Source organism: Balearica regulorum, chromosome 8 (assembly GCF_011004875.1).
Source record: "Balearica regulorum gibbericeps isolate bBalReg1 chromosome 8, bBalReg1.pri, whole genome shotgun sequence".
In the NCBI taxonomy this organism is placed as follows: domain Eukaryota; kingdom Metazoa; phylum Chordata; class Aves; order Gruiformes; family Gruidae; genus Balearica; species Balearica regulorum.
This window is the reverse complement of record NC_046191.1, coordinates 116,391-143,342: the sequence shown is the minus strand read 5'-3', so window position 1 is coordinate 143,342 and position 26,952 is coordinate 116,391. Positions and strand designations below refer to the sequence as shown.

Here is a 26,952-nt window from a genome sequence, read left to right as displayed (position 1 = left end):
AACTCTCCCTCGCTGCCGCTGCATGGATCCGCAATGTAAACAGGCCGGAGGGAGGCACGGGCGCCAGCTGCCTCCGCCCGCCAGCACCGGCTCCCGCCCCGCCTTGCCCCCGCGCCCGGGCGCTCACCGTAGAGAGGCGTGGAGGTTTCTCCCTTCCTCGCCATCGTCTCCCGGTGCCCTCCGCGCCAGCACAGCCAGGGGCCCGGCGCCTCCGCCCGCCGCTCAGCGCGCCCTTTGTTGCCGTGAAGGCATGAGAGGCGGCAGCGGCCGGGCAGCCTCCCGCTCCGCTCCGCCGCGGCCGCTCGGAACACCACCCGCGCCCCGCGCTGACCCTCCCGTCCCGTCGGCTCCGCGGCCGACGCCTGCGCCGAGCCCGCGGGGGCGGTGCCCGAGCCGCGCGGGGGGGCCGCGGGCAGAGGGGGCGCGCTGAGGGCAGGCGTAGGGGCTGCAGGACGGCCGGCAGCCGGACCGCACGCCCCCGCCGCGCCGCTCCCCCGCTCCTCGGGACGCGCCTCGCTAACTTCGACTGGGCCCGGCTCCCGGCGACAACTTCGGCAGCTGGTGGCAGCGGGCGCCGTACCTGGTGGGGTCCGCGGAGGGGAGGTCTCCATCCTCTCCGCCCCCCCGCCCCCGCCGCCGCCAGGCGCTGCTTGGGAGGAGCGCCCTGCCGCCGAACGCTGGTCGTTCCCCCGCGAAACGTGACTGCCAGCACCCGGATCGGCTCCGGCGGGGGCGGCGGGCGCCCGTGCCGTTGTCAGGGTGGGAAGGCTCCCCCTCTCCGTGCCCCTGGCCTGAGCCTAGAGGTTTTGCCGCTGGCAGGAAGCAGACAGCCGGTCCTGGAGCCGCTTACTGCCCGCCCGGGCCCCGCCGGCCCCGGGAGCGACCTTGGAAAGCGCCTCCCGCCGCGGCCCCGGGCGGAGCTGTCCGGGCCACCCGTGCTGAGCTCTCCTGGCCGCGCCGGGCCGCGCCGCCCCACGGGGAACAGCCGCTGGTCCACGCGAGGAAAGGGCATGAGCTCACGAGGGCTGCTAAGGAGTCAGAGCACTCTGGTGTGCTCACAGAGAGCTGGGGGGTTTGTCTCCTCCTGACCGGGAGGAATCCTAACACTTCGGGTTTGGTTCTGGGTGGTGGCATTTTCATGATGCAGTCAAAAAAACAGGTTCAGTCCTGACAAATACAGATGACTGGTCATAAGCTTTCCTTTAGTTGCCATCCACTTCCCTTTGTTTTATCTGAATGGGACAATGGCCACTAAAAGAGCAATTAGTCTGGCTGCTGAGATTCTTTTTCGGTCGTGACAGCCCAAATCGTCATTAAAGCAAAAGGACACTATATTCAGATGTCAAGTTGCTATTTAGCTATTCCTCTGTTGTTAGGGAAACATCACTAAGTCCAACACACAGAACATTTTGTAGTGAAAAAATTTTGAAGTAACCCAATGGAATTCTTGACAGAAGTGCACCTGTAGGCCATCATTTACATTTCTACACATGAGCAATTTGAGGAAAAGGTACTTTCCAAGGCTTGCAAATAAAGTTACCTTTTCAAAAATAGGCTTAAGACCCTCAAAGACACATGATTATTTTATTTATGAGTAAATTAATACACATAGATCATGGAAGTTGTTACTATGGTTGTACTGGAACATAAACCGATCACATATGTGCTAGAGGCAGTAAAGGTATGTGCCTCCTCCATCATCAGTGCAACACCAGGTCTTGTAGAGCTAGCTGCCTTGGCTAGTCTGAAGAAAATTAAATCAGGCATATGTAGCACCTTATCCATCCTCCCAGAGGTCTCAGTTCAGGTCAATTGCTCTAATCACTGAATTTCAGATATGCGGTTTTGTCTGCTAGCAGTGGAAGTACTGGGGGAAGTTATTTCCCCCTCTGCATTAAATTGTGAGGATTTTTTTTTCCTTCCAACTTTTAAAATGACTAGTTGCTTCCTCCAGTTTCCTCATGTCATTGGAATACTGCCTAGGCAGAGGGTTATGCATTCTGTATGCCACTGGTGGTCTGCAAAGTTAGTGAGAGTTCTTTCTCAAATCTAGTCCACCTATCCTCTTAAGCCACTTAGCCAGTCTAGCTACCCAAGATGCCTGTCTGTGTTCCAGGAAATATGGATCCCAAGGGAAACACCTGATGTGGAAAAGGGATGACATACTTTGCTGTCTAAGAAGAAATCCTTATTTCATCTCAGTGTTGATGACTAGGAGATCAATTCAGACAATCTCACCAACAGAAAGAAGAGCTTCTTGTGTCAGAGATTGAGCCAAACGTGAGAAAAGCTGCGTAGGACAGCTTTGTAAGTCGCAAGGTGGTGGGTTAATGTCTTCTGGCTCATTCTGATAAGGCAAGGCAACTTGAAGGTAGCAGGGCATGACAGAATTTGCTGGTCAAAGCTGAAGTAGTATTCTTCAGTATTGCTGTACAGCTCAGTGTTATTCTGTTCCCTCTGTGCAGAGGGGTGTATCTATATATAGCCTACTTTCAAGAATGGGCATTGGAATCTCAACAAAGTATGCAATAAAAAATGAAGGTAATGGAGTTTGTATAGGCAGTCCACACTCACAAGTCACTCTGGATAACAGCATGGATCCTTGCCTGCCTGATACCCCTGCCTGGACCCAGCATCTCCTACTCACCGGTGAGTCCAGCTTGAAGTTTGCCAGCGAATGAGACAGACATGCCACTTTGGGGAAGATACTGGCACTCGCCACCCTCAGCAGCCAGCATCGGACACACGAGCTGTGACTTGCAGCCCTGCTCCAGCTTCTGGCACTGAGCTGCTCACTCGCCTCACCCACACCAGTCTCTCCCAGTAGCAGGTTTTGGGACACACGCTGTTCCCGCCTCAGCAGCCAGCAGCTGACACCTTCACGTGCTCCAGCAGCTGACACTGAGACATCACTGGCTCCAGTGGCTGACACCGCAGGCCAGGGGCACCCACATTCCCAGTCTGACTCCGTTTGCTGGTACCAAATCCACTCACATAGGACCTTCAGTAGCTGGCACTTTATCCTGACAACACACATACACATGGGACAGAGAGTGAGATTACAGAGAGAGATAGTTAAGGAGATAGACTTAATAAGAAGATAGAATTTAATAAGACGACTGTGGTGATCAGATGGTCAGGTCAGACTCAGTCAGACAAGTGTACTGGCTGCCCTTTTTTACACATGACTGGTCCGCTTTATACCCCATTCTGTGTATGCCTCCTTTATTCCTCTAGATGCCCTTCCCTGCACATTCCTCCATTAGTTTGCGTGGCTCCACAAATCCCTTTCCAGCATTACAGACCCTCAGATTTGCATCCTTATCAGTCGCAAAGTTCCAGTTTGCCTGCAGTTTACTGAGAGCCAGTTTGTTTCTTGTCTTTGTTGCTGTTATGTTTGCCTGTCAAGTTTGTGTCTCCACATTTTGTTTATGGCTTCCCACTTTTTCTTCGTATCTCATTTGACAAGACCTTTGATCAGATAATCTTACTGAAATAAACATGCGCTCATCAATTAGTGTGACTGACTGGGTTACCAGGTTTGTACCTCATCGCTGCCTCCCTTACAATTTGTCAGTCAGGTCTGTGTTATTGTTTATGGCTTCCTCCTTTTCTTGTTTTCCCTTTTTGCATTGGAAAGGTTCTTACCGGATACCCTTAAAGGAGCAGACACTTTCCTTCCACATACCCTAACAACAATATTTTTAGAAAATTTCAAGGCTAAACAAAAATTTGTTACAGTGGTGGGGTCGCCCACGGAATCTCAAAGGCCTACGTGTCTGGGCTCTTGCTGTTCCAGGTACTCATCAATGATTTGAAAAAGGAGAGGAACACTGAAGTGGAAAATTTTGCTGTTGATAGTAAGTTATTTATGGGACTGAAAGACTTTCAGATAAGCTCAGGGTAGATAAATGTAAAATGATACAGACAAGGGTTGCAGAGAAATAATTACATACAAAGATGAGCTTTGAGTTGACCATTACATCCCAGGAAACCTATTTTGTTATCATAGATAATATGTGAAAATTTTCGTCTCAGTGTTCAGAGGTTGTAGAAAAAAGAGTATCAGAAAATAACAGAAAAAGAGAACAGAACTTATACTCTCATCTTTATGCAACAACATGAGCCACTTTATGATTCTGATTATTTCACCACAAAACCAAGACATTGTAGAAAGTACCCAAAGAGGATTATTCAGCTTGGAAAAGAAATAGCTAAGGGGACATCAAGACGTTTTTCTCTTAAATCATTGACACAACGAGGATGACTAGGAACTGACGGTTCACTGCCTCTTCCAATTCAAGCAGTAGGGACAGCAAATGAAGTTAGCAGAATTCAGGTTGAAAACAAAAAAACCAAAATGTTTCTTCATAGTTTAAGAAACTAAGCTGTGGTTCGCAGCACATTCAAAAAGCAACTGCTCAAGTTAATGGAAGAGACATTCATGAAGCATTATTAAATACAAAGGCATCACCTCCAGCTCAGGAAACTCCTGAATTGGAAAATATTTGGAGGGTAGAAAAAAAATTTGAAAAAAATATCACTACATTATTGGTAAATGCTCTGTTCTCGAATGCTTCCCCAGGCATTCATTGCAACTGCCATACACAGGATACTATGCTAGATGGACCTTTGATCTGACGTAGTACAAGACTTGTTACTTTCATGGCAAAACGAGTTTTAGCTGTCAGTGTCACAAAGGACCTAGTCGTTTGTCACATGAATGTTAGGTGAAAATCTCAACCTTCACCATATTCTCACTCCCATTCTTCTTCTTCCAGTATCTCCAACGCAAGATTTCTCTCTTTCTTTACTTTTTCACCGCACATGTCTCAATAGGGCTATAATCTCAGCTAGTCGTTCTGAACTCTACCTTACGCAATTCAACAACAGCAACAGCTGTAATCGTTACTGAATTCTGTCTTCAGTACGCAGGCAACAAGTTCTGTCGGCTGTTACGGAAATCGAACTCTTGCGATTTAAGGCAGAATTTACTTTGTGTTTTGTCATTTGGTGCACTTGATAAAAATAATCACACAGGTTTCACTACAACATTAGTGCCTCCGTTGCACCTTAGACTAGTGCTGAGCTCTCGCACGCCGTCAAACGCTGCCCCCGGTCCCGTCCGGCTGCGGCACAAAGGCCTTTCTGCAGCGCCCCCTACTGCCACGGTGCCGCTACAACTCCGGCTGCGTGGAACCGCGGTCAGTTAGGAAGGGTTTGCCACAGCCCCGCGCACCCCTCTGACGAAACACTTCTTTTACGACGTTACTGTTCTGGGATCTAACCTACGAGTGTTAAATACGTTTGAGAGATGCGCTCGTTGCAACTGGGCCTTTATTAATATATGATTCTACAAGGAGAAATGTACCAAACAACGTAGTTTGAAGATTTTTTTTTTTAGCTGCTAAAGTGCCTGCTGTATTTGTAATGTAATATTCTTATTGTGTTTACTTGCTGATTTATACCTTTCAGCAATGAGCATCATGTATTCTGGTGTTTAGTATAAAAGAGAGTATTCTAGGTTAATAATGCAATAAACAGTGCAGTGTACAATTTTTACTGCAGTGAAAGGGATCAGAGGAATAATAAGTAAGGAGTATGACAGAGGTTATATATAAGGGTTTCAGAAGATAAAAAGGAAAGACAGATGCTGTGTTTCTTGTTTCTGTGAGACATGCTAAAAATGCTAGATACACCTAACAGAAACTTCTATCTATTGTCACTCCTTATGTAAATAATTTTGAACCTCAAAGTTCAAGTGGTTCAGGCTTTGACAGATAACTTTGCCATCTTTCATATCCCTCTCTTCCCAAATACTTAGCAGACATGGACCACTGAATTTTCCCCTCCAGCCTGACTTGGTAGAAACTCTGTTGACATGACGCCGTCAAAAAATTTCTCATTCATCTACCCAAGAAGGAGATGCGAAGAGACGTAAGTGAGAAAATGATTCAAGGGAGTGGAGAAAGGTGAGCAAGGGTGTAGCTTCATATGTGCAAACTGTATTAACCTTAATAACCTTAATCAAGGGTTGGTTCTAGTACCTTACCCCAGTTGCTCCTGTCATTTAGCAAAAATCTCCTTGAATACCTTTGCTTTGGCTCCAAGCACTCCTTCCTTCCCTTTTCTGGAACTTCTTCTGTTCTTTAACTTCTACAACACTGCAGGAGATCACAGATAGTTCGCAGCTTTTTAATACAGAAGCTTGCTTCCAGAAAGTACATAGATACCTGTCTTCAGAGGCAAGTAGCAAATTTCACATGCAAAGATGCTTCTAGTGTAAGGCAAACCTGGAGAACAGCAAATGTTAAGGCATATTCCCGATTCAATTTCCTCAACTGGACAGTTTCAGACAACTGCCTTCTCAGGCTGTGTCTACATGAACACTTTAATGCAGGTAAGGAGTAGTTTTGAGGTGAATCTCCCAACTGTCCCCACTTACTGCGCTTTACTTGATTCACAGAGAGATTTCAAAGCTGAATTTTGGATGAAACTAACTGGAAGACATGACCTACGAGTGCACCTAATGTGCTGCAACCACTTACTAGGGGTTATTCCGTCTAGCCCAAAGGAAAAACCCTCCAAAATGCATATCAGGCCCTGAATCCAACCATTTCACTCTATAAATCCAACAGTATTGGTCTGTATTATTTCCTAATGTCAGCATTCCCTCAGCGCACTGATTTATTCAGTGTCTCAGCCTTAGGGATGTTCCCAACCCCATACCAAGCCATCGCGTTGCCTCAGTGCAAAAGACCTTATTTACTTAGTGAAGGGTTATGGATCCTAATCTCGAAGGCATCTAGAAATAATGTCTCAATTCTGAGCACCGTAGTGTTTAAATCCCTTCCTGCAGCTAGTAAATATGCTTAGTGTATATAACATCCTTATAGGTGTTCGGGCACCTGACTCAGTCAGCTGGAGCTACTTGTTACCTATGAGAGTATACATTACCTATGACATCAGCTTTTTGGACAGATTCTGAACCCATCTACCCATCTTTAGAATTTTGTCATGTGTGTAATCCTAGTTAGAATATGCATAGTAAAATCCATGCTGCATATCTAAAATTAAATTTTTAAAACATTAAAATGAGATTAATACATTTCCTTATATATCATCACAACAGGGGCTGTTGTGCTGATAATCAACTGAGGAACACAGAGGTTCTATGTATACACAAACCATACAAATAATAGATAAATTATACATGAACAGAAAACGGACTGCTCAGTAATTAACATTAAGTAACATAAAGTTATAAATTATGTTTATGCCTTTTACTCAACTACCCTTAAAGTACAGGGGAAAAAAATCCACTGATACTGGAGTGAAAATGCCTCCATTCGGTAAACACCTGGAGTCATGCCAGTATAAAGCCTACACAACATTACAATCAGCTTCTTTGTACTCAGTTGATACATATACCAAAAAAACACTCTTACATGGCTAGCTTCCTATTGAAGTGTTTCTTCGGTATTAAGTACAAAATCAATACTTTCAACTGTCAGAAACAAAACAAGCAATTAAGAACCAAACATACCAAGGCAATAATGGTGCTGAGAATATCTGGGATACCTTACTTTGAATTGTTATGCTAGATAAAATGTTAACCAAAACCCAGCTTCCAGAAAAGTGCTTTATGTTTTGGTAATTCTGTTAAAATTTCATACAAAAAAAAAAAAAGTCATTCATAGATAAATCAAAGTAGCTATTTGTCTTGAAGGAGTTATTTTAATAAAACCCTAAATAACACTTCTTTATGACACTGAAGCAATAATATTCAAAAGAGTGTATTTTATGCACTGCAGATAATTTACAAAATCAATGCTTTTGCTTTTAACACACAGCGGGAACTGAGAGCATTTATAGGCACGTTTTACATAACTATCCACACAATACACATCACTATATCTCAAATCAAGAATGGTATTAACCATTCTACAATAATTTGTTTGAAAATCAGATTTTAAAAGCTAAGCTGTGCCAGTAGATCGTGTTCTTTCGTAGTTACGAGTCTAGAAGTTCTTGGGCAGAGACCAAGCCCAGGCATATACTGTGTTTCATGCAGAGAACAGAAAATTGTGACAGACAAAAGCGCACCAACGCTGGAGCTGAGCAGGGCCCACGCACCAGTCCCAGTCACGCCCCAGTTCCTGGTACACCTCCAAAACATGAGCTTGTGATTCCCTGAGGGGCAAAAATACAGTAAATCAGGTCACAGGGACTTTTCTGCTAGCAGGGAAAAGACTTAGTCGGTTGGAGACATCCCAGGAGCCTTGCTATACAAAAAGCAAATTGGCTAAGCTCAGGCAAACTTCCTTTGCCGCAGTGCACGGTCCGCTGCGCGGGCTGCCTTGCTGTGGAAGGGACAAAGAGCTGTGACTGCCACAAACGAGTCCTCACTTCCCCCCGTTTCGTGGGGCAAGCGGTACACGAAATAAACTCCCCTACAGCTGGACGGGGGGAGGGGAGGGGGGAACCACGCCCAGACCCCGCCTGGCCAGGCCGACCCCACAGCGCGCTGGGCCCCACGCCCCCCGCGAACCTCCGCCTGAACTGGGGCAGCCCCGGGACCAGGCTCTCCACGCAGCGGCAAGCCGGCCTTCGCGGGAGGGTACGGCAGGGCAGGGCAGCCCAGCCTCCAGCCTCTCCTCGGCGCTCGGTTGAGCAGGCGACCTGCGCGGCACCGCCTCCGGCCGCCCGAGTGCCTCGCCCCGCCGGGAACCTCCGCGGCCGCCGGGCACCCCCGCCAAGATGTCTGCGTTGAGGGCCACTCGGGTGAGCGCGGCCGGGTGGCGGGAGGGACGGGCCCGGAGGCACGGGGCGAGGCGTCCTGGCGGCCGGCGAGTGGCGGCTGGGTGGGCGGCAGGCGCTGTGGTGGCGGGGAAGGGCCGCAGGCCGGGGGAGCGCTGCAGGGCGAAGGGCCGGAAGCTGCGGCGGCCTCGGGGCCGTGGAGAGCGGACGGTTGCCGCGGGGAGAGTCCGGCTCCCGCTGCCGCCCGCTGCTGGTGGGGGCCGCTGGAAGGCCGAGGGGCTGCCCCCGGAGGGTAAAGCTGTGCAAGGCTGAAGTGTGCTCTCTGTTGTGTTTTTCCCGACTCCGCGTATTCGGGAGTTTATGGCCTTAATCTTCGTGGTCTGAATAGGTGTTACCAATCTGTTGTTGCACAGCCTTGGGGCTCTTTGTGTGGCAAAGGCCGTGCTAGCATCTCCTGCTTCCCACTTGAACGGTGGAGATAGCTTCAAGTCATCAGAGCTTATAGATCAGGGTGTTTTATACAATGTGTTTCCTTATGCTAATTTTTTTAAACATGTGATGTATAGTAGTTGTTTTTCTTAAGTTCTAATGTTCTGCTGTATTGAACTGCCAATAATCTCCTAGCTTCAACCTAGAAAGTAAAAGTTATTCAAAACTCAAGTAGTACCTTGTTTAGCATTTACACAGGCCTTTTTCTGATTTTCCTATTTCCAGAGTCATTCATGAGTCTGATTTAGGCGAAGGGTGCTTCCTCAGAGCTTCCTGGCAGCGGTGTTATTTTGCCCCAAAATGAAGCAGCTTGACCATGTGTCCAAAGCATTGCTGTGACAGTGTCAGCGAGGGAAGAACTCTCCCTCTGAAGCCAGCCGGTGTTTTATAGATCAAAAGTAGTGTTTTAGGCAAGGGAAGCTGCCAGTTAATGCCTACCATAGGGCATTGGTGTTTCAGGTTCAGCCTCCTGACATGTTACTCCAGCAACAAACTGCTCTTGACAACTCTTTTCATTTTTGTCCAGAGTTATGTGAGGGAGAATCAAGGTTAGTGACCTTAGCTTATTGTTGTCCTATCTTTTTCTGTGATGTGCAGCTTTTCGAAGAAGTTCTGAAGGTTTTTTGGCACTAAGGTAATAAAGATTGCATCGCTTCCGTGTATATCCTTGTCATGCCCTTTTCCTGACAGCAGATTATTCCAGTGTTGTTATTCCAGTCTTGCAACTTTAACGGTGATATTTCTGATTGTGACAGAGCTTATGCAACAGTGCAAGAAGTGCAGTAGGAGTTGCATCTGAGCATCACTAGCTTGTGATCTAACTGCTCCTCTGAGTCAAGCAATAAGGAAGTTGACAGAGTAGACAAATGGTCATCCAAACTCTTCCATGTAGCAAACCATGATCCTTTATCACTTGATCACTCATGCAACTTCTGGCTATGAATCCCACCTGTCCAATTCACATTTCTGTTTGTGGGGGGAGTGTTGAGTTTTTTTCAGAGTAACCTTCAGCGTTGACCTTGCATACTGCTCAGGTACAAAACCCACGATAGATGTAAGTTCTCTAGTGTAAATTTGACAGCTTCTTTCATACAGGGTATCACTTTTAGCATTAGTTTGAATTCAGTACTTTTTCTAGTGCAGACAAAACTTTTTGGTGGCTCTTTCAAGGGCTGTTCCTTAAAAAAAAATTAAAAATTATTACAATCATCTGGCTTTTTTCCAACCTCATCCTGTCTTTTTCCAGATAAAATAAGGTACAAAACATTCTGAAGGATCGAGTTCTTTCTAGGTGTTTGTTGGTATTGTTCATTTTGTTTTTCTATATGAGTGGTAGCAGTAACACGCAAGATACCATTTTGCAATGTCTGTGGCTTGTGAAAACTTGAAATGAGTAATATATTGCCTACTGGAAAATGCAATCCTGAACTATTAATAAATTGACTTAGCAGTTCAGTATTCAATTATGTCATAGCCTCCCCTTCTTCTATGCCTAGCAGTAGTCTTTCTGCATTTCTTCACCTTTCAATTTTATAGATGCTTTCGGTATCCTCTGGAAGTACTCTTTTCACTGTGTTGATACCTGTTATTGCCTGTGATCTTCATGCTTCTCGTGGTGTGACTTTGTAACCATCTTTGCATAGCATTCTTGTTTTTAAGAGTACAGAAATCTAACACAACTTTATTTTGAAGCTACTTGTTGCCTCCCCACCTATATAACTTTCTGTAATGTCCTTGTCTTCTAGAGCTTCCAATAAAATTTCTGTGATATTTTTGCACTATGATGATAAATTCAATTTTTGTAATGTTACAAATAAGCGACTGGTCTGATCATGCTTTTTGTTTGTTTGTTTGTTTTCCCACATTTTCACAAAAGAAAATAAAGAATAAGCCTTTTCTTAGTGTTTAGGCTAATTTGGTTTTGCACAGTATTGATTTGGGTCTTTCTAGAAATGTATCCAATTAAATATTTTTCACTTTTTCCCAAACAATTCAGAGATTCATAACTATTGAAGGATGAAAGAGAGTAAAGCAGCCTTTTAAAATCAAATTAAGACATGTTTTTTTTCACAGTATGAAGGCATTCTTAGAATAGCTGTAACAATGTGTTTGGGCACTAAACTTAGAAAAGCAAAGTTACACTAGAAGAGAATAAATTTGTGATGAGTGTTGGGAAGAAAAATAAATTTCAGATAGTCTTCTGAGTTCTATCTATCCTATTTGGAATATAATAACAATAATCACTAAGTGTCCACAGCAGCAGCTTACTAAAAGAAATCAGACATGAATCCAGACATTATCAAAATATTCTGGTAGATATTGATTAATAGGTAGATTGTTTTTAAAGTCTTGCTAAATCTGCATGTAAGTAAACATTGGCTAGATAGAATATTCGCTAGTGGTCAAGAAAATCAGGTTTGATGAGTGTGTGTATGAATGAAAGAAATTTATATTGCTATGTCTCTGTGAACATAATTTTTAGTTATGCTTAATTATTTTTAAATACGCAGTTGTGCGATACTTAAAAGTGGATACAGCAGTTCACTCGCAATCAGTGCTGTTAAAGCCTGCGATTCCTGATATAGCTGTCAGTTCATGTGAGTGCTGCTTGCCACAGGAGCAAAACTTAAGGTAGCCATTGTAGTAATTGTATGATACTTGATGTGATACTGTTTCTAAAGAGGGATTCTACATTTAATTTTGTGCTGCAGTCAGACTAGTAGCTTTAGGATGCTTACGCCTCATGTTCTTTTTCTCTTTAGCAAATGCTTCAAACCGTTGCAGGGCTTGGATGGAGGTCACATTCTAGTAAACCTGCTCAAAACTTACATATAGGCAAACCTGGAGCTGGCTTTAGCTTTGGTAAGTATTACAGGTTTTGAAAGAAATATAGCAATTAAGGGCAAATTGCAGAGTTTAAAAAAAAATCTTATATTGCAGTTCAACATGAATTTAAAATGAAGGTGCTTATTCTAAATAGATTTCTATTCTTTAAGAAAAATAATGTTTGAAAACCAAAATTACTTTCTTCCTCAGCTCAGGCGAGTCAGGTATGTGGGTAGTGTTTATAAGATTTTCTTCTTCTTTTAACTCATGTCTGTCTTAAGGTTTTTTATTGTCAAAGTATCTTAGCTTTGAATAATTATCTCACATTGCTCTTTATAATGTTAGAGTAACTAAATGTAGTCATATTTGAACTTGATTATAAGGAAATGTGTCCTGGTTTCAGCTGAGAGGGTTCATTTTCTTCACAGTAGCTAGTATGGGGCTATGTTTTGGATTTGTGCTGGAAACAGCCTTGATAATATAGAGATGTTTTTGTTATGTGGACCTGTTGTTGTTGAGCAGTGCTTACACAGAGCCAAGGCCTTTTCTGCTTCTCGCACTGCCTTGCCAGTGGGACGGCTGGGGGTGCGCAAGGAGTTGGGAGGGGACACAGACAGGACAGGTGACCCAAACTGACCAAAGGGGGTATTCCATACCATGTGACACCATGCTCAGCATAAAAGGGGGGCTAGCTGGGGAGGGGCGGCAGCAGCTCCAGGATGCGTGGCTTGGGGACAGTCCGGTTTCGGGACAGGTCTGAGCGTGAGGTCTGAGTTGTACGGTTCTTGGGTGAGAAACTGCATTGTGTATCACCAGTTTCGTATACTCTGTTAAGTACTGTTTTGTTTTGTTTGTTTTGTTTTGTCTTCCCCTCTCCCTTTGCTATCCCAGTAAACTGTCCTTATACCAACCCACCAGGTCTTGCCTTTTCCTTCCCATTCTCCTCCCCATCCCACTGCGGGGGGGGGAGAGTGAGTGAGTGGCTGCGTGGTGCTCAGCTGCCAGCTGGGGCTAAACCACCACAAAATGTTATAAAGAAATCAGTCCTCATCTTGGCATATTACATAAATAAAGCAAATTTAGTGGGTCAGCAGCTAGATGTTTGAAACTGAATACCCAGGATCTTCCGACAGCATCTACCTCCTTCTCTTCCTCCATTTAATTAGCACAGCATTCTTGTTTCTTTTGGTAATACAGTTTATGTACAGTCCTCTCTACTACATTTTCAATTTTCTGTGGCTAATTTCATCACTTCAGTAAGTAAATGCATTGTAGATGTTGATGAGAGAGCAGTGGAGGTTTTCTCCAAGGAGGAAGAGGGAGCTGAGTTTTTTTGCTTCCTGGAGAGGCCCAGAAAGTGATGGTTTGGGTTGTCCTCGAAGGACGCTCTTGTTTTCTCTTTTCTCTGACACAACTGGCAAATTTAAAGATAGTAGAGAATTTGTGCCCCCCCCCCTTTTTTTTTTCCTTCTTTTTAAATAGAACTTACTGATGAACAGAAAGAGTTTCAAGCTACTGCTCGTAAATTTGCTGCGGAGGAAATAATTCCCGTTGCTGCACAATATGACAAAACTGGAGAGGTAAATCTACTATAATGTAAGGGGAAAAATAGACTTTTATCTTAACTTGTATAAAATTGAAAATGTTGATTGTTATGAAACAGAAAGTGATTTCCCCCTGTCTATTTCAGTATCCTCTTCCACTTATAAAACGGGCTTGGGAACTTGGTCTTATGAATTCACACATACCAGAAAGCTGTGGTAAGTAAACATTCTTTTTAATCTGCAAAATGAAACAAAAAAAAAAGGCATTAGATGAGAATTATATGTGTAATTATGGATTCTATATAAAATAAACAGTTGCATACTTGAATAATCTAAGTTTAATCAGTCGGTGGGTTGACACATACGAGTGTTACTAGGTGTGGATGTAATCAAGAGACAAATTAGGCAGATTATGGTCTAGTAATTTATGACCAGATTTTCCTACCATGATTACAGCTGCCTAATGTTCCCCTGGTGCGCAATGTCAGCTGATTAGGCAGAGAAATTAGAAGGTCATATTTTGTTCTAGTCTCTGACATAGGCTGGAGCAATTTAAGAGTTTATTCCAGAAGGACAGTTTTTCAGTTTAGATTACACAGAATCACACAGAATCACAGAACAGTAGGGGATGGAAGAGGCCTCTGGAGATCATCTAGTCCAACCCCCCTGCTAGAGCAGGGTCACCTTGAGCATGTTGCACAGGATTGCATCCAGGTGGGTTTTGAATCTGTCCAGAGAAGGAGACTTCACAACCTCTCTGGGCAGCCTGTTCCAGTGCTCTGTCATGCTCAGAGTGAAGAAGTTTTTCCTCATATTGAGATGGAACTTCCCATGTTCCAGTTTGTACCCGATGTGCTTTGTCCTGTCACTGGGCACCATTGAGAAGAGTCTGGCCCCTTCCTCTTGACATCCACCCTTTAGATATTTATAAGCGTTGGTTAGATGCCCTCTCAGTCTTCTCTCCTCCAGAGTAAACAGACCCAGCTCTCTCAGCCTTTCCTCATAAGAGAGATGCTCCAGTCCCCTCATCGTCTTTGTAGCCCTCTGCTGGACTCTCTCCTGTAGTTCCTTGTCTTTCTTGAACTGGGGACCCCAAAACTGGACACAGAACTCCAGATGTGGCCTCACCAGGGCAGCATAGAGGGGGAGGAGAACCTCCCTCAACCTGCTGGCCATGCTCTTCTGAATGCACCCCAGGACACCATTGGCCGCCTTGGCCACGAGGGCATGTTGCTGGCTCATGGAGAGCTGCTTGTCCACCGGGACTCCCAGGTCCTTTTCTGCAGCGCTGCTTCCCAGCAGATCAACCCCTCACCTGTACTGGTGCTTGGGATTATTCCTCCCTGGGTGCAGGACCCTACATTTGCCCTGGTTGAATTTCATTTGGTTCCTCTCCGCCCAATTCTCTAGTCTGTCCAGATCTCACTGAATGGCAGCGCAGCCTTCCAGTGTGTTGGCCACTCCTCCCAGTTTGGTATTGTCAGCAAACTTGCTGAGGGTACCCTCCATCCCCTCGCCCAGGTCGTTGATGAATATGTTGAATGAGACCGGGACCCAGCACTGACCCTTGGGGCACACCGCTAGCTACAGGCTTCCAACTAGACTCTGCACTGCTGATCACAACCCTCTGGGCTCTGCCGTTCAGCCAGTTCTCAGTCCACCTCGTTGTCCACTCACCCACCCATGCCTCCTAAGCTTGCTTATGAGGATGTTATGAGAGACAGTGTCAAAAGCCTTGCTGAAGTCAAGGGAGACAACATCTGAGACAAGGTAGACAAGATCAGGTGCAGTACAGCAGTGCTTTGGCAGTGTTTAGGTATATGAATAACCACGGAAAAAATGTTAATTTTTTTTTTTTCCCATTTATATTACCTGAAAAAGAAGTGAGGGAAGTGTCCATAGCAGACCGTTTTTTGGAAGACTAATCAGAAGGCGTATCTTGTATTAAAAAATTAATAAATGAGGTTAAAGAACAAAGAGACAGAAGGAGCAATTGTGAGGACCAGATTTATTCAGCCACAAATTCTAGAGAAACTAAAGGCTGAAATAGCTGGCCTACTGCAGTGTATGATCACTTGGTTATTAAATGAAAAATTACAAGTGGCAAACTGGACACCATTGCTGTAAAAGATCTCCAAGGGAGACTGGGAAAATACATACTAGTCAGCCTGATACACCATGTAAATTAGGAGCAAGTAAGATGAACTACAGAAATAGTGGACACAGATAAACATGATATGCTACAGACAGGTTTTTGTGAAAGGAAATCATGCCTCATAAAATCACTGGAGTTCTCTGAAGTAGCTAGTAAGTGTGAAAATAAGGGATGCCTGGTTGATATAGAATGCTTGAACTTCCAAAATGAATTTTAAAAGTCATCGGGTTTCATAGTGGAAAAATGAGCAGCACAGCCTTGCTGAGTCTTGTGCTATTTGGAATATCTATAAATAAACTGGAAAAAGGGGTCAATGTTGAGGTGATAGGGTTTGCTGATAATACTGTTATTGAGTGTAGAAAAGATGAGGCTGGTGCAAAGAGCTGCAGGAGGTCATGAAACCGAGTGACTGTTAAAATGGCAAATGCAATTCGAAAAGGAAAAGTGATACACATGTGAAGGGAAAGAAGCAATCCAAACTTCAGAGAAATGGTATCTTTTGAAATGGTTACTGCCTCTCAAAAAAGAGATTTTTGGGTTTATAATATATAGTTCTGTGAACGTCAGCATAATGCTCAGAAGTGGTCAAACCCATAAAATTTAAGGTCAGAAGGGACCTTTAAGGGAAAGAAGAAAAAGGCAGAAGGCATAATTATGCTGCTGCCTGAATCCAAATAGCACTTGCCTCTAATTCATTATGTAATCAGATCCTTCCATCTCAAAGTGTATTGTGGAAATAGAGAAGGTTCCTAAAAGGATGACAAAGATTATAAAAGGTGTATCTTCTGTGTGACATGTAGCTTCTGTATGAGAAACGACTAAAATGTCAGTGTTACGGGGAGTGTGAAAAGGGATTGATAGTTCACTGTCCCTTTCAATAGAACTGGAAAGGACCAAATCAAGTCAGTAGGTGGCAGGTTCAAAATAAGTGAAAGGAGATGGTTCTACACACAGTGTGTAGTTAATTTGTGAAACTCATTGCCTCTGAATGATATTGAGGCTAAAATTGTACATAGATTCAAAAAGAGACTGGGCAAATTCACATAAGAATTGTCTGTCAAGGGTTAGCATAACAAAGATAACAAAGTGAGGTATCGCTTTGGCTGAGGAAGTCACCTGAAGGCTCAGGAAAATATTTTTGAGGAAGTATAGGTTTTTTGTCATTGTATATGTACACTTCCACTTTGTGAAACTCTTGCTTTGTTAATCACACAATAATTCTGGAACTGTGATATGTAATTTTCAAACCACGTGTTACTCTTCTGACTAAACTTTATTTAAAAAGTTATATGAGAATGTCTAATCAAACATGATACACAATCAAATGTATGTAGGGGAATATATTTTTGTTAATTTATTTGTGTAAATCACTAACATGTTACAATTTAAACCCATTTTAGTAAATGAAATATTTCAACTGTAGGTGGTCTTGGCCTCGGCACTTTTGAAGCATGCCTTATTACGGAAGAGTTAGCTTATGGATGTACAGGGGTTCAAACTGCCATTGAAGCAAATTCCCTAGGGGTAAGTTCTGGCTTTTCTTACATCCCTTAAACTAGAATCTGTGCACCGTAAAAAGATGAATTAATGGTCTAAATATTTTCTTTCAGCAAATGCCAGTAATCATTGCAGGAAATGAGCATCAGCAGAAAAAATACTTAGGAAGAATGACAGAGGAACCAATGATGTGTGTAAGTATAACTGCTATACTGTGGAATGTTCGTAAACCCTATTAATCAGTATTACTCCTTTTTTCCCTTTATTTTTTTCTTTTTTTCTTCTTTTTTCTTTTTTTTTTTTTCCCAAATGTGTTGGTTTTGCATGGCAAGGTTTTGGTAGCGGGGGGGCTACAGGGGTGGCTTCTGTGAGAAGCTGCTAGAAGTTACCCCTGTGTCTGATAGAGCCAATGCCAGCCGGCTCCAAGATGGACCCGCCGCTGGCGAAGGCCAAGCCAATCAGCGCCTCTGTGATAACAGAGTTAATAAAGAGAAAAAACAGTTAGAGAGAGCTTTTGCAGCCGGAGAGAGGAGTGAGAAGATGTAAGAACATCTGCAGACACCAAGGTCAGTGCAGAAGGAGGGGCAGGAGGTGCTCCAGGCGCCGGAGCAAGATTCCCCTGCAGCCCGTGGTGAAGACCATGGTGAAGCAGGCTGTCCCACTGCAGCCCATGGCGGAAGGATGAGGGGGTGTAGAGATTCCACCTGCAGCCCGTGGAGGACCCCGTGCCGGAGCAGGTGGAGGCACCTGAAGGAGGCTGTGACCCCGTGGGAAGCCCGGGCTGGAGCAAGCTCCTGGCAGGACCGGTGGACCCGTGGAGAGAGGAGCCCATGCCAGAACAGGTTTGCTGGCAGGACTTGTGACCCCGTGGGGGACCCATGCTGGAGCAGTTTGCTCCTGAAGATCTGCACCCCGTGGAGGAGGCTCACGTTGGTGAAGGTCGTGAAGGACTGTCTCCCATGAGAGGGACCCCACGCTGGAGCGGGGGAACAATGAGTCCTCCCCCTGAGGATGAAGAAGCGGCAGAAACACCACGTGATGAACTGACCGTAACCCCCACTGCCCGTCCCCCTGTGCCGCTGGGGGGGGCGGAGGTTGAAGCCGGGAGTGAAGTTGAGCCCAGGAAGATGGGAGGGGTGGGGGGAGGTGTTTTTAAGATTTGGTTTTATTTCTCATTCCTCTACTCTGTTTTGCTTAGTAATAAATACGATGAATTCCCTCTCTAAGTTCGGTCTGTTGTGCTCGTGATGATAATTAGAGAATGATCTCTCCCTGTCCTTATCTCGACCCATAAGTTTTTTTTCATTGTACCTTTTCTCCCTTGTCTAATGAAAGAGGGGAGTGATAGAGCGGCTCTGGTGGGCATCTGGCCCTCAGCCAGGGTCAACCCATCACACCAGAAAACACTGCCATGCACTCACAGCTTAGCCCATTTTGTTTTTTAAATAAACAGTACACATTTACTGAAAGTCAGGGAATAGCTAATGAGATACATTCAATAAGCAAACAGAAGGTATTACTTGGAAAATCCTCCCTATCTTAAGTCACTTACCAAAATTAATTCATAGAATCATAGAATGGTTTGGGTTGGAAGGGACCTTAAAGATCATCTAATTCCAACCCTCCTGCTGCAGGCAGGGACACCCTCCACTAGGGTGTATTTCTCTTTCAACGAGGGTGTAGATGTTTAAGAAAAATACAAAATTTCTATAAGGAGAAACTCAACTTGGATGGGATTTAAACTGTATTTGTGATCTTAAATATTGTATAAGCAATACTTGTTACATAGAAAGAAGTAAAGATTCATGTTTAGTACATTAAAATCTGAACAAATAAACCTCATAAAATTAAAGACACAGTAAACATAAAATGTTACTCAGTGCTCTTAATTTCAGATTTTAAAGATCCTCAGCTTTTACATCCGAGTTTGTGAAGCCTGAGGAAGTAATGTCTTAAGGGTTGCAGAACGGTTCTGTTTGATTAAAAGACAATTTTATGTATTATTATGGACTTACAAAAGAAAATTAACTCATATATGTTTGGATTCTTGCTCAGACAGCTGTTGTGGGTTTTTTGGGTTGGGTTGTTTTGGGGGTTTTTGAGGCGTTCTTATTTATTTATTTAATGTTTTGGGGTTTACCATGCAGTTCAGCTAAATGTTTTACAGATCAGTTTGATGCATATAGTCTGCAATAATCTGTGGTTGCCTAAAAATAGAACTCTTATTCCTCAAGATTTTGCATTTTATTTTCTTTTAGGCTTACTGTGTAACAGAGCCTGGAGCAGGCTCTGATGTGGCTGGTATAAAAACAAAGGCTGAGAAGAAAGGAGATGAGTATGTTATTAATGGTCAGAAGATGTGGATCACAAATGGTGGGAAAGCAAACTGGTGTGTTAACTGTTAACTCGTGTTATATTTTCTGTTGTTATTTTCTATAGTGACTTCCCCCCTCCACCCACCCAAAAGTTAAATTCTTTAAAGATCTGTTATAAATCTGGATGTTCATTGTGTTTCAACACACTACACTTTAATCTCTGACCAGTGTGTCAGGATAGGATATAAGAATGTAGTCTCAGTGCTGTGCAAAGCCTAAAAAGGAAAATGAGCAATGACATGACAACTCCTCACTCAAGAAGGCCTCTTGAATCTTGCTGCTATCAAACAAAATTAATTCTGCTTTTTCTTCAGGGCAGGACAGCAACAGTATGATTTAACTTGCAAAATATTCAAGAGGCTTATATTACTATCTACCTTGCTCTGTAGCTGTGGTGATTGAGATCGGTTGCTTCTGATTCTACTAGAAACTCCTCTCACTTCTAGTGAAGCTAGAAACACTCTTGGATTGTGGTGTTATGTTTTATTTTCTGAAGGGAAGACCTTTTCCAGCTGTCAAAGAATCCAGATACTGCTGTGGTATCTATGGAGTGTGCTTTATGATATAAACCTCTTTCATCATGTCTCACATCACACCAGTTCACAACACAGAAGTCCTTCTTAATTCAAGTGGAAAAACTTCATACCTTTATCAAATAACTAGAAAATCCAGCTTTTGATTTCCTTGTTCAAGGTAGATCCATCAAAGACAATTTACCAGATATCTTTTGACGTTACTGAACACCATAAGTGCGATTTACAACTGTTTAATTTCTAAGAGAAATACTTATTTACAACTTGTACTTAGAAGAATAAAAATAAGATCTTTGAAATCAAGTGATAACATTTTGCATGCAAGAGTATATTTCCTAAATATTAATTTTTATGTACATGCTGTGAATAGGTTTCTTTTGTACTATTCATGAAGCTGATAATACCATAAATATATAAAATACATAGAAAAGCTGGGAATCTTTGCATGTTGATCTGAAGTAATTCTATTAAATTTTATGAAATCTTGAATCTTTAAACTTCCTTTCTCTCACTCCCTCTCAGTTTATTTATGGGAAGGGCAAGAAAAAAGGGTTGTTAACTTACAGATAGAATTTATTATATGGTAGAAGTGCACATAAAACCATTTAAAATGTTAGCTAAAAAAGTATCTGGTTGTTAATTGTGACGATAAACTGCATCCTTCTTCTTTGTTTTGAACTAGGTATTTTTTGCTAGCTCGTACCAATCCAGATCCAAAAGCTCCTGCAAGCAAAGCCTTTACTGGATTCATTGTAGAAGCAGATAGCCCAGGAATCCAAATTGGAAGAAAGGTGAAGACTGTATCTCTTATTTGACAAGCTAGGAATTATTGTTCAATTCTAAACCAATAATGCAACAATTACCATTAAAGGAAAAAAGACTCAGCTGAACATTTTCATATGCTCATGTACTGTCATCTTTTCATTTTCACAACGTACAGAAACTATTCATAAGACATACTTAATTATAATTTTATTAATTCAGATAAGAAATTATTCAGAATGGTTTAAAGTAAGATGACTTTGAACAGCTGCAGAAGAATCTTTGAGAACTATTTTATTAACAAATGCCAAAAAATGCCTCGAAAGGATAGGAAGGAAGTTGGACAATTTTAACGATAAATGTGCACACAGTGACCTTTAATTTTAGCTACTGCTGGTTGAGGAAGAGGCCGTGGAGACACTGGTGTTAATTCTCTCTTTAAAAAAACAAGAGAACCCCCCCCCCCACTATTTTTATTAGTAGGAATCTGAAAACTTTAAAAGCTCATTTATTTATTTAGTTGTAGTACACCTGTACTGCTGCATATTACATTCTTTACTTTTTCCATTCCCATCTCAAAAGGATATAGTTGAACTAGAGAAAGACACAAGACTGATTACAGCTACAGAACTGATTTCATATAAGTAGAAACTGCCCAGCTTAGACAAATTAAGGGCATGCTGGTCTGCAAGTGCAAAACTAGTATTTCTCGTGTATTTCATAATTTTTAGATGAAGTGTTTTGGGGAAAAAAGCATTCTTTGAGTAAACTAAAGAATGAAAACACCTTCGAATAATCCAATTTAGGTGCGCCTCTGTAAATTTCCCTTTTCAGGAAATGAATATGGGTCAACGCTGCTCAGATACAAGAGGTATTGTCTTTGAAGATGTGAGAGTCCCAGAAGAAAATGTATTAATAGCTGAGGGAGCTGGCTTTAAAATCGCAATGGGAGCTTTTGATAAGACCAGACCACCCGTAAGTATCAGAAGTAACTTACTTATAAAATATAGCAGAAATTTCTGATTTTTTTTTTATTCTGTGCTGTATTCAATTCAGGTAGCAGCTGGTGCTGTTGGATTAGCAAAAAGAGCACTTGATGAAGCTACTAGATATGCTTTGGAGAGAAAAACTTTTGGGAAAGCAATTGTTGAAGTAAGTGGAGGTGGGGGGGGAAGGGGGAGAGAGAGAATATAAATAAAAGCTATGTTTTCACTCCAGATGTACTACTACTGATTTTTCAAGGGTATTCCTTGATTGGTTTAGTTCCTTAATTTTTATAATTTTAATTTTTATATGACAACTCTGCTGGTTTTGGGTTTCCAGGTATATAGGTCGGCACCGTTTAAGTAAACTTAGCTATGTGGTGACTTCAGGAATTTTTCTGTAATTTATCAGTGATAATAGTAAAAGCAGAAAGAAAACTGCCCCAAAACATGAAATTCATGTACGGTCTGGACATACTTAAGTTCTTCAGTGCTAATAAACAGGGATTTTCAGGAAAGGAAAAAACCTCTGAGGTATGTGAAACAAGACACACAGTATTAATACTAATAGAATACATTGCAAATCACACCACTGAGCAGTTATAAAGAAACACCAATAAACAGCAAGGTAAATACCAATCTCATAAATAGTAAAGAACAACTTCATAATTCAGTATTTAATCTCTATGACAAAATAGATTTGAGAATTAAAAACTTGAAAGTCTAATTCAACATACAATTATGAGAGCCCGATCCATATTCCGTAGAACTCCTCTAGTACAATTTACTGAGTTTGTTGACAAGATCACTGTATTAAGAAGATTATATTTTTTCTTGGATGTCACAGAATTTTAAGTGGGCAATGTTAACCTAGTTTATTTCGTCACTTATAGCACCAAGCAGTGTCTTTCTTGCTTGCTGAAATGGCAATGAAAGTGGAACTTGCTAGGATGGCTTACCAGAGAGCTGCATGGGAAGTCGATGCTGGTCGCAGGAATACCTACTATGCTTCCATTGCAAAGGCATTTGCTGGTGACATTGCAAACCAAGTAGCTACAGATGCAGTACAGATTTTTGGAGGAAATGGATTTAATACTGAATATCCTGTAGAAAAACTAATGAGAGATGCTAAAATCTACCAGGTAAGTAAAACAGAGAATGTGATCTTTATAGTAACGCATAAATTATTTTATATAAAATAAACTAATGGCTACTTATTTCAAATGATGATGTACGCATATTAAAAAAAAAAAAGTTTTTAGAATGAAAGCAATAATCCTTCAATTTAGAGAGTCGCACAAATCAGGCAGATTCTTGCAAACAGAAATCATTGCACTGGAGCAACAACTCAACCCACCTAAGAGAAATAATAACCCACCTAAGAGAAATAATGGGGCCCTTTTTTGTTTTTGTTTTTTTTTTTTTCCTTTTTTCTGCAATGTGGTAACTCATTGAAATTCTTGGGACTCTTAATTTTGAAGCTTTTGAACTCATAGGAAAAAAATGTTTGAAATACCAATGCTTGCTTTGGTATTCTATAAGTAGAGATGGTTTATGTATAATGCTGTGTTGTAAACCTTCAGTGATGGAAATCCTGTGACCATCCACATGTATCCTGGACTGGTGCTGCCTGTAGTTTAGCTTTCCTCTTAGCCTCAACTCTAAAGCAGCTTCTTCACCCTTTTCCTTGTAAGTTGTGGGGTTTTTTTTGTGTTGCTTTGTTTTGGTGTTTTGTTTTGAGGTTTTTTTGGGGGGATGGAATGGTTGGGTTGGGTTGTTTTGTTTTTTCTGTTTCCAGCTTCTTCATCATTTGTTGCTGTGCTCCAAACCTTCTGTTTGAAACTTTGGTATCATAAGCTGGGTAGAATACTTTGGTTGAGATATCAGCAGTATTGAGTATCATGGAATGATTGTCTTGCATGTGTTGCATTAACAGAAGTGTGACACAACCTGGAGTGATTAGCCTTTTTTTTTTTTTTTTTTTAACAACAAAACCCGCTCATATTTACTTATGTTTAGCTCAGTCACCCATAATCCCCAGGGTTTTTTTCCTGCAGTGTTACTGCCAAGAAATTATTCCATGTCATGTTGTAATTCTATTAGCATATACTATGCTACAGTTTTCTATTCAGCAAGAATATTTTAATTGTGTTCAGCAAAGCCAGTAATCTTTATCTTTTCACCTTTGTATGATGTTAGTAGTGACTAGGTAAAGCATATCAAAATAGATGCTATCAAGAAATGCATGTGGACCATGACCTGTAATGTTAGCTATAACAGTGCTCATTCTTAAGATTCTAGGTAGTTAATATTTCTCTTACAGCTGACTTTAAAATTAAAATTATTATTCTCACTAGCCAAGAATTAATTTTTCTGTATTTAAGGAAAGACAACCACTATTTTGGAATCTAAAGGTTCTTAGAACTAATGGCACTCCTGTGATTGAGGAAATAAATGATTAATTGAACTTTATTATGATTGGGCTTTTTTCTTGTCAAGTTGCCTGCTTTTCTATAGAAAGGTGGTGTGGGGGTTAGAACTTTATTTGAAAGCAGAAATTGATTTTCCAGGCTCCCAGTTACTTAGATTTTTCCATTACACTGATCCATCAGAAATGCATGGCTAAGTAGTCTTTTTTTTTTTAAATTGTTCAGATTAATTAGATTTAGGGTTTTTTGTGTGTGTGTGTGTGTTCTTCTGTTCCATTTCATCCCCAAAAGAATTCAGGAAAGGTTTTTGTCTTTACAGGTTTTTTTTTTGTCCATGTCTCTTGCACTCTAGCTGTATTGCTGCCCAGTTCCAGATGGTACATGCTCTTGGCCATATGTTTCACGTACAAAAACTTGATTTTCCAACTTTTCTTCCATATATTTGATCTTTTTCAGGATTACACAGTTCTAATACTGTGTTTACTGGTACCATTTTTACATGTCCTTACTCTACTCTAGGTTTGTCTGGCTACAAATGTAGGCTACTCTGGTAGAAAAATCTTAACTTAGTTTCCTTTCTCAGATTTGGAAAACTTCCTTTCTTTAATTGTCCATGATTCTTGGAACTATTTCCGTCAGCTTATAAACCAAAATCTTTCTTGTAATTACTTAAGAAGATGGTGCGTTTTGATGTCTTTAAACTTCAGTTCCATGGTTGTCTTCATCAGCAAGTAATTTAGTGCAATAGGAGCAGATTAGTAGATTGCAGGAATAGCTGCTGAGGCCCCTACAACTACACTATATGCAGTATGGGCAGTTGAGTTCTTAGGAAGCCCGTTTAGTCCCTTGGAGTCCCTGATATGCATGTAAATGTAAGGGTCCATTTGTGGGCTTGGACCATTATGTCTTCTTTAGGGATTGGTGGGTATTTGGTGTATAGAGAAAGCAGAGCTCCAGAAGGCACCTAGTATTCACAAAACACAATCCGCTCTATTAACTGGACCAACATGGGGTAAACAGCATCAGTCAGAGAGTTCACTTTGGGAATGAACAATTTCTTCTGAACCAAAAAACCTGATGTGAATGCAGATTATAGCATCTTTATTTTCAAAAAGCTTTGTAAGGTTCTTGGGAAGATTATTCCTATAAGTGAATGAGAAAGTGAATTTGCATTAATTTGAGCAATTTGCCAAACCAAGTTCTGGCAGAACTGGGAGCTGAAACACTTAAAACCCTAAACTATGTTGCCTCAGCACTTGCATCACATTGCAGTATACCTGTGGAGCATATGGCCTCCTTCAGCATTAGAGCTTTGTATATGCTTTATTGTCTATCTTTGCTGCTAGCCCAGAACAGAGGGATGACGCAGACTGTTTCTAGAAGAGAATGCAAGAATCCATGATTAAAAAAACAAAAGAAAAAACAAACAAAAACTCTATGGGAGAGAGTACTAGTTAACAAGAAGCAATGGAATAAATGGATCAGAGAGAACATTGGGTATGACCTTGAAAGGCTAGTCAAAGAAAATACACCACGTTCAGCACAAGTCACCTCCTTCCCTCCACCTAAGAATGTTTTAAATCCTACTTTGTAAAACCTAAATTATACATTTTCTTCCTCAAATAAGAAAATTTCCTCATCCTTCTTCACCCACCATGTCTGTTTATTTTCCTGAGAACCTTATTGAGTTTGAATAAGAACACCTTAGAGAAGAAGGCTGTCTCTCAATATCTTGAATGTGATTTATTCCATTTAACTCACTGTAGTTACTCTGTCACACTGGAATTTTCTCAGTTTTCTCTGTCTTTCTGCACATCCCAATCCACACTGGATTAGTGCAGTGAAGGTTTAAAAGTGTAGATGTTAAAACCTTTAAAAAAAACTCATCAGCTAACATTATTGCAATTCTTCTTTTCAGATTTATGAGGGAACTGCTCAGATTCAAAGGATGATCATAGCTCGTGAACATGTTGGCAAATTTAAGGCTTAAAGGAATGTATAAAGTGTGTCTGGCAGTGTTGTAGTGCTCTGTGCTCTCATGGAAGAGGATTTTAGTGCCTTTCTCAATAGAATTAAAAAGACATGGAGAAAAAAACGTAAAACAACTTTCCTTCAAAGTCTTCTTATTCTGGACATTATTAAGCACTACTACTGTTCTCCCTGTCCAGTCCCTCCCTTCATTCCTGACTGACAAAGCTGGTGTTTTCTAAACATTCTGAATTCCAAAGTGATTGTTTGTTCAAATAGAAAATGCTCGAGAATGAGAACGATGCAATGTTTTCTTACTATAAAATTGGATGAGAATGTTATTTCTGACAGTCATTGCTGCATTGTAATAAATTCTTTTTTTTGAGAAGTGTGGTTGGTTTTTATTCGTCTTGCTTGTCATATCACTTAAATTGTATTTTGGGTAACTTGTCCAGTGTCTGAAATATATTAATAGCTGGACTTCAGTTCCTACTATGCTACTGCCAAAGCAGCTGAGTAGCCTTTCCAGTTCAGCAGTATGAAAGTCTGCAGTGCTATTGTCTGCATGTGTGTCTGTTAGGACAACTTAGTTACTATCCAATAGTAACGTGGCCTTTTACACTGTTACACT

At 41.8% G+C, this 26,952-nt stretch overlaps 2 protein-coding genes across 3 annotated transcripts in view; one reads left to right on the top strand and one right to left on the bottom strand.

The window, feature by feature from the left end:
- Positions 1 to 625, bottom strand: part of SLC44A5 (solute carrier family 44 member 5) — a 99,218-nt gene extending 98,593 nt beyond the window's left edge. The window contains exon 1 of one of the 2 annotated variants that reach the window (XM_075759084.1): positions 581 to 625. In XM_075759084.1, coding sequence (XP_075615199.1) covers positions 581 to 611 — 31 coding nt within the window. In that variant the 5' untranslated portion in view covers positions 612 to 625. Of the gene's footprint in view, positions 1 to 127; positions 522 to 580 lie in introns of those variants that run through there. The other variant, XM_075759085.1, reaches the window with a different exon arrangement.
- An 8,004-nt stretch (positions 626 to 8,629) lies between these two features.
- ACADM (acyl-CoA dehydrogenase medium chain) lies at positions 8,630 to 26,709 on the top strand. Its single transcript, XM_075759082.1, has 12 exons — positions 8,630 to 8,784; positions 12,012 to 12,111; positions 13,558 to 13,655; positions 13,766 to 13,835; positions 17,198 to 17,298; positions 17,385 to 17,465; positions 19,530 to 19,660; positions 20,862 to 20,970; positions 21,776 to 21,916; positions 21,998 to 22,093; positions 22,818 to 23,066; positions 26,272 to 26,709. The coding sequence occupies exons 1-12, from the start codon at positions 8,761 to 8,763 to the stop codon at positions 26,341 to 26,343; spliced, it is 1,272 nt and encodes a 423-aa protein (XP_075615197.1). The 5' UTR covers positions 8,630 to 8,760; the 3' UTR covers positions 26,344 to 26,709.
- Positions 26,710 to 26,952: the final 243 nt, after the last annotated feature.